This window comes from Thunnus thynnus, chromosome 16 (genome assembly GCF_963924715.1).
Source record: "Thunnus thynnus chromosome 16, fThuThy2.1, whole genome shotgun sequence".
Classification (NCBI taxonomy): Eukaryota; Metazoa; Chordata; class Actinopteri; order Scombriformes; family Scombridae; genus Thunnus; species Thunnus thynnus.
In genome coordinates, this window is record NC_089532.1 from 23,709,247 (window position 1) to 23,721,478 (window position 12,232).

Sequence of the window (12,232 nt, forward strand, 5' to 3'; positions counted from 1 at the left end):
TAATATTAAGTGATGATTACTTTTCACATTTTTTATGGGAAATTGGCCCTAAACAAACAACTACTTCTGTTTGTGATGGAGAATGGAAAATGGAGTGAATGTGTCGACTGTGCCAGACAGAGCTTCCTGCAACAGAGTGCATTTGTTGGATGAAAAGAAACGTGCCATTAAACCATTTATCACATTCTCCATGCCCCATGTGGTCACCGCTGTATAAAAGAGATTATGTGATCCAATAAAATTATTATGTGATCCATAATAATTTCATTAGGAGGATATACTCTGGTGTTAAATCCTCTCAGATTTCAGCAGGGTTGGCCTCTTCAGTCCCTGCAACGTGTTCTCTTTCAGTCCGGTAAAGCAATTTGTAAACTCTGTTATGGAAAGCTGCTAAATATTTAATTCTTATTAGTGAGGTAAATCACAAGCAAAGAGCCAGGGCAGGGCAGTGCTTGTGCTGCAAAATGTAGATCAATGTGCTCAACTCAGCCCTGCTGTCAGCGTGTTCACTGCTGAACATATTAACAGAGACACCACACAGTACTTTATAAAACAGATTTTACTCGTAAAACATCCCATCCACATCATCAATGAGAATGAAAATAATGTACCTGACACATTACTTCACATAAACTGCTGAAAAATATTGATTTGACACATCACCACCACCTCAAAAACCTCCGTTTATAAAATCAATAATATTAAATGGCAATTTGTTCATCATCCTTTATAAACAACATGTTTTTAACTATGAAGATTGAATGATGGGCTATAATTGGAAGAACATGTCATTTTCTCATACTATTATTTTCTCCTTACAGTCAGTCTGTACAATTAACCACCATCACTGTAGGCTTTAAAGAAAATACAATCTAACAAATCCATAGAGACAGCTTTATAAACCAGCAGTACGCTGAAAGAACTGTTCTTGTAAGGATGCTCATCAAGATGGAAGAACTTTCATGAGTAATAATGTAAAAAGTGTGACATAGAAAGAGAGAGAGAAGAGGTAGATATGTAAGCAGAGAATATACCGATAATACCTGGGTAACTTGAAATTCCTTGAAAGGGATAACTGTCTGTTTGCTATGTTCTTATCCCAATTGAATATGTTACCAGCAGGAATAGTGGTGTAAAATGTTAAGAGAGAGTTAAAGCCTGGAATAACAGAAATCTAATACAAACATGAAGTTGGGCTTTAGACAGTTAAGAAAACTCTTCTTGAGTGCATATGACCTCGTCTTGGTGAAATGCACACAGTCTTGACAAATCTTTCTCCTTATCTTGTGTTTTCATTGCTGCAATCAATGTGCGATTTAAGTTATCTACAAGTTTATCTCAACCGCTGTTGCAGCTATCAAACTGTAATTCCACAAAATGCGAGATGCACCATTAAAACAAAAAAAAACATGACATTTACCACAACTTAACTTGAAATATAGGCACAGTGGAGTGCTGGATGCTGTCTGAAATGACAGAAAACTGTACAAACTGTCATATGGTCACCACCTAAATATTCAAAACATCATAAAAAAGTAATTATTAGTCTCCCATAATACATTTAAACTGACCCACATAAAAAGGTACAAAAAAAAAAAAAAATCAACATTTTCCATGGCACAATGGACCAGGTTCATGTACAGTATTAACGGCCATTTCCCTGAATGACAGTGGAAGCTTTATTAATAACTTTCTATTTTATCTTATCCTGGTTTGGTCTAACTAACACTCCCTCTGAAGGCTCCAGCATCACCAAACAAAACTCAAGTTTAAATGTTTGCAATGGCTCCTGAACTTCTGGTGAGTACAGTGCTCAGACAACTAAGCAAACAATCCATGTGACTCGAGGTCTACTTGAGTCACATGGATGGCTCGAGTCCACCTCAGATGGTGGAGACCACTAGCTGTAAAAAAAAAAAAAAAAAAAAAAAGTTGAAGCAGCCAAACAAAATACTTAATTCAGTTACAATCTTACTAACTGTAGCTATGAAATGGACACTAAATGAATTCAGTTTCGGTTGGAGTATACTGTCAGATTACCTTAGCGTGTAAAGACCCTCACCAAATACTAGGTACTAGGTACAACTAGTCAAAATTTCAAAATGTAACCAGGAAATATGAAAATAATTTGTCAGAAAGCATTTGAAAGGATTCATTCCAAAACACCACATTGTACCTGGTTGAACACTGAACATCTGTCTGAAAGGATGTAGTACTGGTATATACTGAAATTCTTGTTCAAAAGTGTGTTTTACTTTCATGCCAGAGTCACTGTGTGTTGCAACAATTATTGGCAATATTTTTTTAATGTTATAATAAAATAAAAATATAGATATGTCAATCTGCATCATGTACATGCACTATGATGAGGTTCTTCCTTTTCAAGGCATCAGTCATTAACACAGTACATATATAACCAGCATTTCATAAATGTATTGTCCAATGATACTTAATATGCTGCATCACTGTAATATTTTTTTTACAGCCTGGCGACAATACAAAACTGGGATTAAAACTAAAAGTCTAAAATAATTCCTCATAATGTTTGGCATGAAAATGGTCAAATGAAAGGTACTGTCTAAGTAGGACAAATCAACTTATCAATTTCTCCATAAAAATGGTGACATGAGCCTCCAAAAGCATGTATTGGTGATCAAATTGTGGATTTGTCATTTTGGAATGAAACCATTCATTTGCTTGTAACTGTCTGTAACTGTTAGTGGGAAAACCTGCTCCTCCTCCTGCACTGTGTGAACAGAATCCAACGCTTCAAATTCAATAACGAGGTCTAAATCACCTGCTGAGTCCACGTCTGAACTCAAGCACCGGTATCTAACTTGTCAGTGGGGACAAAAAAATGCTTCTATTCCTGTTTGTCCTTTAAAGGGATTCAACCCGTGAGTCCTTGTTGTGTGTGCCGGTCGGCACGAGAGGCAGCTTACCGACTGGTGTCGCTAACAGACGAGGCTGTGTTCGCTGTTAGCTGAGGAGTTTAAAGGATTTTTGGGAAGATTCAGAGAAATGTTCATCTGTGTGTGTGTTCTTGTGCTGGGAGAAGTGAATGCTACTGTGTGTGTCATGTGTATTTGCATGTATTGTGCGTGTGTCTGTATGCCTCAGCAGTTGAGAATGGGTCTGTTTCTGTCTGGTCTGAATGGGAACACGGAGCTGTCGGAGTCGGCCTTCCCTCTGTGAGGACCCAGCGTAGCCACAGCCTGAAGCACAATACACACACACACACACACACACACACACACACACACACAAATGCACGGTTGTTAAAAGATGCCTGTCCACGCTAATGTCATCGAGACACAAAGACACACCTCTGCTTATCAATAGTCACACACCTTTCTGATAGCTGTCCAGTCCTCCAGGATATCCAAGTCAGGCAGCATGTAGACAATATATGGACGTAAGCAGGGTTAAGGACAGTGACAAGGGGAGCAGGAATGAATTTATATATAAGGACACATTCAGATACCGGTATCTGGGATTTATAGAAGCAGTAAAAGCACTTAGTAGGAGTATCAATGTGAACAGTAACAGTAGAAGGATATCAGACACCACTGAAGGTCGTCTCCTCTTCTTATCTGGACTTAAAGCATCTCTCCTCTTCTTCCTCCCTGACAACTCATCATTCCACAGTTCTGATAGAGACGCAGAGAAAGATTTTAATGTTTTGTATAAGCATTGAATGGATGTGTATGGTGTGTTCTTATTACTGAAATTACAATGTGTTGTATTTAGTTGAACATGCATGTGTTACCTGATGTAATGTCTATGCTGTGTCTGTCTTCCTCCAGTCTTCTTATTTTCTCCTCCAGTTCACTCTGAACTGTATCAAACAGCAGCAGCTTCTCACTCTGCATACACACACACACACACACACACACACACACACACACATACAGTAATAAGCCCCTCAAATAAAACACAAAAGCATGCATCTGAATATTTACATACACTACCAGAAATGAGATACACATATACTCATTGAAATTTGAAACAAATTTGAGGACTCGAGAGAAACTGCAAGGTAATGAAAGTGTGTGTGTGTGTGTGTGTGTGTGTGTGTGTGTGTGTGTGTGTGTGTGTGTGTGTCTGACCTCCCAGTGCTGGGATGCTGCCTGGATCTCACACTGATATTTGTTCTTCACAGACTCCAAACACAACTCCCTGTAGATACCTGACAAAGACAGAGGTAGACACACAAAGTGAGAGTGAATGAGAAGACTAGAGTGTATAAGACTTTATGACACTGTGTGTGTGTGTTTGTGTGTGTGTTAAAGTTACCTGCCACCTTGGTGCGGACCTGCATGTTCTCCAGCAGTACTGCCAGAGGCTCCAGATATTCCGCTGCCCGACCAGCCTCCACCTCTGCCAGCTTACTGTTCACCTGACTGAGACGCTCCCGATACAGCCTGCGCACACACACGCACACAAACACACACACATGTAACTATAGACATAACTCATTCTTGTCAGTGACTTTTGAAAGTTTTTATTTTCTTTCATTAAAAGATCAAATAAACAGCAAAACTTCCAAAGTGTTTCAGTCTTACTGGTCTTTGAGATCAGTGAACTGTTTTTCCAGGTTGGACATTTCATCCAAACACTCCATCCTCCTCCGCTCACAGTCCTCCTCATCCATTTCTGAAACAGCAGAAAGTATCAAACACACACACACCTCTAGTTTTGCAACTTAATATTGAAAGAATTTCATGAGGGTAAGGGTAGAAATTGCACAATTTATTTTGTAAGAATCTCCACTCAAACCTTTCACAGCAACAAAGCTGCGCTTACATAATACTTCTATTCATGGCGGCCATTAATATAATCTTAATAGGAATGTTGTGCTCATTTTCTACTCTTTCTGACTTTCTCACCAGAGCTGTCTCCGTCTTCTGAGACAGAGGAGGTGTCCGAATCTTCCTCCTCTGAGCTGGATGCCTCCTGCTCATGTTCCTCCACCTCCATCTCCTCTGCTGTGCTCTCCTTCTTCTCCCGGTCTCGGTGCACCGGCATGGCAGCAAGTCAACTTCACACCGGTAGTGTTAGATAGAAAGACAATGTCAGGCTCTTTAGGGAGTTTTACCCACAACAGATGCAGCTTTACACTTTTAACATATTGCTCGATTACATAAGTAAAGTTTTAGGCCTACAGACAATAACAACACTAAAACATGTCAAAGCATGTGCACATTTTACATCCACTGGGGAGCATTAGTAGTTCTGCCTGTACATCAAATTGTCCATAATGCATAAATTCATCATTACTGATGTTTTTCCGTCTGCATGATGTGTAATTATAATGGAATGAGAACATTCATTTAACACTTGGAATTATAAATATGATGTTTGAATGGCATTCTTGTCATATGGGCATGGCCATTGGGATGATTTGGCAGTCCAAAGCAAAAACTTTGAAGTATTAATGTTTTTTAAACTTTTAGGATGCCATAACTGAGATTTTCTGAAGACTGCAGTAGCTCCTCATCAGCTGTTTCATACTTGAGTATAAGGAGTGACATTAGTGCCATTGCTTACCAGTAAACTGAATGTCAATCTCATACAGCAGATTATGAAGTAATAATTCTTCAAGCATCAGCACATTGCTTAAATTCGTTGAGCAAATGACTGAGGAGATATTTCCACATTTCTGTTTTTTCTTTCATTTGACTGTACATCACCGTTGTTGTTTACCATATGCAGGTAGTGATGTGGGGTAACCACCGAAACACTATAACTTATCTACTGAAGGATGTTATATGCATATTTATTCTTCATTTATCTATATTCTTATGTTGGATTTAATTATAATATTACTAGGAATGATCATCCTTGAAGCTAAGTATAAACCATATTGGAAAATGTATTATATCGCTTGTGATTTGCTATATTTTTGAAAATTGTGCACATATAGCAGTTTTCTACTAAATTGGAGATGTAGCTATTTGTCTTATTAATTATTGAACTAAACGAGATAACATAAACACCAACAAACAACAGACTGAGCGAGCATTACGTTAGCATGTTAGCAAGCTTAGCACGACTTGTTATAAAAATACATTTATGAAGAAGCTTGAAGGTAATTTAGAACTCACTGGATAGCGGGGTGCTGGAAGTTTGCGGGAATCTTAAAAGAAATTTAATTTTCCGACAAAAACAAACTTAAAACTTATTTTCTCACTATGATACAATGCCGCTCGTGCGCCTTCAGCTAAGCTAAAAACAAATCTCGGTAGGGCGGTCTTATTTGTATTGGGAACTGTAGTTTTCTTTTCACGCTAAGATTCTTGGCACCAAAGGTCTTAACAACGAGCAGAGAACTACGTTACCCAGAATGCAGCACTATAGCTTGAAGCGGAGAGCTTCAAAGCCTTCAGAACTTAAATAGCAGCGGAATTTGAGGCGACGTGTGAGTCCGAAATATACTTCATTTTTTATGAAATTCGTTTGCCATATATTTCAGACTACATTATAAAAGTTTGCTTATTGTTCAACTATGTTGGCGTTGGATTTCTCTGGTATCCATTATTTTGTTTTCCCTCCTCCCTGCTCCGCCATGATGTTTTGTGAGTGAGCAGCAGCTACTTGAGCCTTCAGGCTGCGGACTGTTGTGGAAGGGAGCTGCAATGGATGGATGCTTTGTTTTTTACAAAATATTTGTCTTAGTTTAAACAAAATGCTTCATTCCAGACACATTTTCCTTATTGATATACTCCGCGCTGTTGCGGACGGCTGCTGATTCTTAATAAATGCTCCAGGAGCAACGGTTTTTCAGTTATAATTTGAAGATTAACGCTAGCTGAAGCTGTTTTAAGTGGCTAGACTCACAGCTAGCCCCTCTCCTTTGCTGTCTACCATCGCATTCTTGTGAATCCTGCCTCGGGAATGTTCTCCAAAAAGCCTCATGGGGACGTTAAAAAGTCAACACAGAAAGTGTTGGACCCGAAGAAGGACGTGTTGACGAGACTCAAACATCTCAGAATAGTCATAGGTAAGTTAAAAACCATGGTTAGCTTCTACAGGGAATGTCACACCAAACTCAGTACGAAAATCTCGACATTCAAAGTTGCACTGCATTGTAAACAGTGATACAGCCTTTTTATAACAAACTTTAAGACCATTTAAGATCTTTTAGTATCTGCTCAACCATTCGGCATCTATCCTGTAGTCAATTTTAAAGATTTTGTTTATCATTGACTCGGTTATAATTTTCTCTCAGTCTTTAATCTTTTAAGTTAACGTTATGGCTTTCTGTTCTTCATCCCTCAGAATCACGATGTTGGACAGTAATGAGTCTTTTGAATGCAGTGAATAATAAGTGAAATATGTTTGAAAATAAATGAGGTGAATGAGTTGAAGAAGGTTGAAAGGCGACTTTATAATGTATGATAGTGGTAAAGCCTTTATATTGTCAGATTTATGAATTGCATTTGACTTAAGGTCTTTGCATAGAGGAGAATTGGGCGTATTAAATGTATTCCCTTGTGAAAAATAAGTGCACTGCTTAAAATCTAGGCACAGAGATGCTACAAGCTGTTAGTCAGACTGTTGTGATTTCTCCAGAGGTGTGTCTCAGTGCTGGACAAAGACGTGGTATGTGAGTGTTTCTTTAAAACACGTATTAGGATGTGTTACAACACAACACCAGTTGCAATGTTTTTAATGTGTGGGTGAACAGGGTGGATGACAGGGTAATAGATGTGAATGTGTGATGGCTCTGTGAGTGTCTTTGTGTATCTTTGGCGCATGCACACACACACACACACACTCTCTCTCACACATGTACACACCCACGGACACACACACACTGACCGGAGAGGGAAACAGCCTCTAGTATTTCCTCTCAGTGTCCAGTACAGTAGCTCAGCTTCCTGTTTCTATTGTAAGAGCTACTAGACTGTGTGTGTGTGTGTGTGTGTGTGTGTGTGTGTGTGTGTGTGTGTGTGACAGAGAGAGAAAGGGGTGTGCCCCCTCTCTGTGCTCTATGGGGAAGGCAAGACCTTGATAACTATCACAGACACACACGCACACGCACACATTTGCAGTTACATTGTTCGAGAACGAATACTCAGACAGCTGAACAATAGCCAACAACATCATTTTAACATGCATGGTGCCAGACCACCTCTTGAAGAAAATGCACATGGGCACTATTAGCTGTAGCTCTGATTAAGAATAACTGAAGCAGTGCCAGTACGAGGAGAAACCAGGCTAAATATACCCTAGAGCAAGATCTGTTTATCCATGTTGATAATGTTGCCCATGTAAACATCATTCTCATGAAAACACATTGACCAGTTTCCTGAAAAATATTCACCATAGTCACTGTAGGAAATAGAGACTGAGCACTAAGAGTATTTTTTACAAGTTTTATAATAGAATAGTTTATGTCTAATCAGACAGAATGATTCAACAAGAAGCTTTGCAATCCCTTTTGATGCAATCGGGCTATTAAATAAATGCTCTCAAGTCCTGTTTGGCTCTGTTGTTGATGACAGAACAAAAAGAAAATTTGCTCGCCCTACTGTTGTGTTTAGGACAAAACCATGACTGTGTTTATTTGCAGATTTTAATAATCTGGCCTACTGTTTTGTTTAGGACAAAACCATGACTGTGTTTATTTGCAGATTTTAATAATCTGGCAGTACTCTAAGTCAGTGGTTCTCAGCCTTTTTGGTGTCAATGAACCCCAAACTGATACACAACAGGCTGTGGATCTGTGTTTGATAAGATGTCTCAAGAATCCTTATCTGATAAGATCGAGTTATTCCATGATAAGGCTGTTAGAGAAAATCAACCAATCCTCAACCTGCAGCTGTTATGGCATTCTCTCCAGCAATGAACCCACTACAACTGGTGGGTCAGGTTAGCAATGCCTGGTATCAAAAGAGTTATCGAGTATTGTTTTTTTATACTAGTATGGTATTAAAGTTTAAAATTCTGGTATTGTGACAACTTTATTGCATAACTGCATTCATGACTGTTGAAACCTATGACCGCAATAGTCATTCTTTTACATTCTCTCATTGGGCTAACTTCTAGTCTGTGAAATAATAGTGAAATTAAAATATTCCTCATTTTTCTGGGGACCTCTTGGAACCCCCTCAAGGACCCCTGGGGGGCCAGACCCCAGGTTGAGAACAACTGCTCTAAATAATATAGTTTTGTGTATATGAGCTATTTAGCACAGTCCTCTGACAGAGGATGTCACCGCCAAATCACATTATAAGGTCAGAATTAAGGTCAGCACATTATGAAAACCACAGATAGCATGTGTTGCCTAAAGCAGGAAGATGAGTGATTCAGACTTGGTTTTACATAGAACAGCAGGTAAATGTAACTCTGGTCATCATGAAGTCAAACATTTGAGGTCTGAACTAATGGAGAATCCAGCACTACAACTTAATGTTGCTCTGTTGACACGTGTTAAGTGACTAAATAATTTTCTTTGGGTTTTGTAGGGAAGTCGTTAAAGTACATCAGCTTGAGAAATGGCCAGTGCAGTCAGGTGGTGAAAAATGCCAGTCCCCAGAGGAAAAGATAGAAAACCACTCAGCTAGGCCACAAAGACCTTACAAGGGCAACCACTATGGCACAGAACACAGATGGCCTGTGTGTGTGTGTGCGTGTGCGTGTGTGTGTGTATGTGTGTGTGTTTGTGTGTGTGTGGGGCAGAGTTCAGCTTTCGGACGTCATATAAACAAAGCCAGAGACAGTCTATCACCAGAGGCTCTTCTTGGTGTGGGTGTGTGTCTGTCTGTCTGTCTGTGTGTCTGTGTGTATGTGTGTGTCTGTGTGTGTACCTGTTGACATGCATGTGTGCGGCTGTGCGTAGCTTAAGATAGTCTCACATACTTGTGTATTTTCTTTCTGGTTTGACCCTGGGCTACACTGGTGGGTGCATTCTCAGTATGAGCATGTGTTTTATCTCAGTGTCCGAATCAGTACGTCTCCTTCCTAATGACAGCTAGTTGTGTTGAGGCAGAGATTCTGACCAGAACACATTAAGGTAAACTTCCCATCTTTTAGAGCAGCATGTCTTAAACTGTGGCTGCGACTCAGACTGGGCTGTGAGTCTTTCTTACTGCGGCTTGACGTGACACGAGTGTATTTAGAGAACCCAGATGTTGCGGTGAGGTGAGATTACTTAAATGTACTTCCTGTGATGAAAAGTCAGAAATATGTGGTCTTCACAACACAAGTTTTTCTCATTATTATAGATGTATTTAGACTCCTAAATGGAAATCTTTTAGACGAGGAGTGCATACCAACTGGTTTAAATGTCCATTTTAAAATCATATTACTCAGATTCATTGTGAAGTTTCCTCTTATGTTTTTATTATTATATTTTTTCTGTCTTTCTCTGACTGCATACACCTATGTGTGTGGAGGAAGAGATGTGTGGAGGTCAAATTGAAGAAGCATATTTGATGTTTTGTGTTACGGTGGTGGGAGGGTTCCAAGTTTAATGAACATTTGATATGAGAGACAAGTTTGTGTACACTTTAACTTAGTGTTCTTCACCTGAGTGTGTGTTTTAGTTAATTCTCAACTTCATTTACCCTCTAATTGTGCAGAAAATGCAGAGCCCTCAGAGCTGAAGCAGTTCTTTGACCTGAACTACTCCCATATCTACTATGTCTTCTTTGAGAACTTTGTCACCATCGAAGTCAGCCTCAAGCAAAAAGGTAAGTTTCACCTACATTAAAGTCATGAACCAAATAATAAGACAAGTGCTGATTGGTCAGCTTCAACAGGGTACCTACCTGCTCTGTTTAATAGCAATAAGTACTTGCTATTAGATTCATATCATGGTGATGTTTTTCAAGTGAGTCTGTGTTTCAGGTCACAAGTCTCAGAGGGAGGAGCTGGACTCTATCCTCTTCATCTTTGAGGTAATAAAATATTGCACATTTCTACTTTGTACATTTCTACTGGAAATCTAAAAAAAAGTGTGGGATAACAAATGGAAGCATGGAGGCAACGGACCACTAGATTTGATGGGCTGCAATAGTGTCCGTCAATATTTAACTGTGAACAACTAAACAGTAGTTGCAGAACAACTACTGTTTAAACCTCTCTATCTCACCTGCACATTGATTATAATTCATTCAAATGTGTGAGGTATTTGCTGCAGTCCAACCCTGGAAACCACCTACTGTAGCACATGCTCTCATTATTTCTTATGAAGTCTTGGTTCTTAAAATGTTGTGTGTGTTTTTCTCCCTGCATCATCTCTACCATTAACAGGAAACAAAGTGAACACATGCAGTAGGAAGGGCACAAGATTGACTTCTACAAAGTTATAAAGGAATTATAGATTCATGTAGATTATCTAGGAAGAAGAAGTCATTCCTGAGAAAGAGTTAGTGGAATGTCTGAGGAGAAATGGAAGTTTCACTTGTGCTATTTTGCTCTTATGAACTAAATGCTAGTTGCAGCATGACTACAAAATGGATTTTTGACATGACATGAAACTAAATCGCGGAGGTGTTTATGATTCCATGAGCTGTAACTCATGTAGGTGGTCCTGGTCAGTACCATAACACCAGCTGGCATTGACCTCAGAGTAAGACCACAGGCATTTAGCAACACTCAGAGCTGGGTGGTGGTGCTTTACAGTAGCCAGGATAAGATAACAGAGAGAGAGAGTATGTATGTGTGTGTGTGTGTGTGTTGCTGACCTCTATTTGCCCCTCCACACTCCACATACTCCTCTTTAAATTCAGAACAGGGCCGGGGCAAAACACAAGTCCAGTGAGCACTTTGGTAAAAGAATGTGCTAAATATAGGTTTCCCATGTTAGGTGTGAGTTGAAATTATGGTTCCACAATAAACTGAATTTATAAAATATATTTATATTATATATATATTTTAATATAAAACTGATATTATAAATCTCTTACTAACTTAAATGTCCTCATATTGCATTTTGTCCACTGTTAAATTGTCTGAATCCGATATGATTAGATTCAGAATAGCTACAGCATATACAGCACAGTCCAAAAGCCAGACTCTTTAATGGTCATGTTGTAAACAATGGACCTGTGAGGTAATATGGAAAAGGGAATATCATTAACAGATGTATTAACAAATATATAATAATTGTTCTCTTGATATGTCTTTTTTTTCCCTTCTTCAGAAAATCCTCCAGCTCCTACCAGAGAGAATTCAGAGACGATGGCAGTTCCACAGCATCGGTAAGAACCACAAAACCACA

The 12,232-nt window shown here is 39.1% G+C and overlaps 2 protein-coding genes across 9 annotated transcripts in view; one reads left to right on the forward strand and one right to left on the reverse strand.

Moving 5' to 3' along the window:
* Window positions 1–541: 541 nt before the first annotated feature.
* On the reverse strand, window positions 542–6,254 carry brms1la (BRMS1 like transcriptional repressor a). The gene is made up of 9 exons (XM_067614204.1): window positions 6,108–6,254; window positions 4,890–5,041; window positions 4,566–4,656; window positions 4,297–4,424; window positions 4,110–4,189; window positions 3,770–3,866; window positions 3,561–3,650; window positions 3,351–3,415; window positions 542–3,215 (listed from the first exon to the last, which is right to left on the reverse strand). The coding sequence occupies exons 2-9, from the start codon at window positions 5,026–5,028 to the stop codon at window positions 3,117–3,119; spliced, it is 789 nt and encodes a 262-aa protein (XP_067470305.1). The 5' UTR covers window positions 5,029–5,041; window positions 6,108–6,254; the 3' UTR covers window positions 542–3,116.
* Window positions 6,255–6,390: 136 nt separating this feature from the next.
* Window positions 6,391–12,232, forward strand: part of ralgapa1 (Ral GTPase activating protein catalytic subunit alpha 1) — a 70,954-nt gene continuing 65,112 nt past the window's right edge. For all 8 annotated transcript variants that reach the window (XR_010931841.1, XM_067614195.1, XM_067614196.1 and 5 more), the window contains exons 1-4: window positions 6,391–7,003; window positions 10,590–10,700; window positions 10,858–10,907; window positions 12,155–12,212. Coding sequence is in view for 7 of the 8 variants with exons in the window: in XM_067614195.1 (XP_067470296.1) it covers window positions 6,898–7,003; window positions 10,590–10,700; window positions 10,858–10,907; window positions 12,155–12,212 (325 nt within the window). In the remaining variant the exon portion in view is untranslated. The remainder of the gene's footprint in view (window positions 7,004–10,589; window positions 10,701–10,857; window positions 10,908–12,154; window positions 12,213–12,232) is intronic.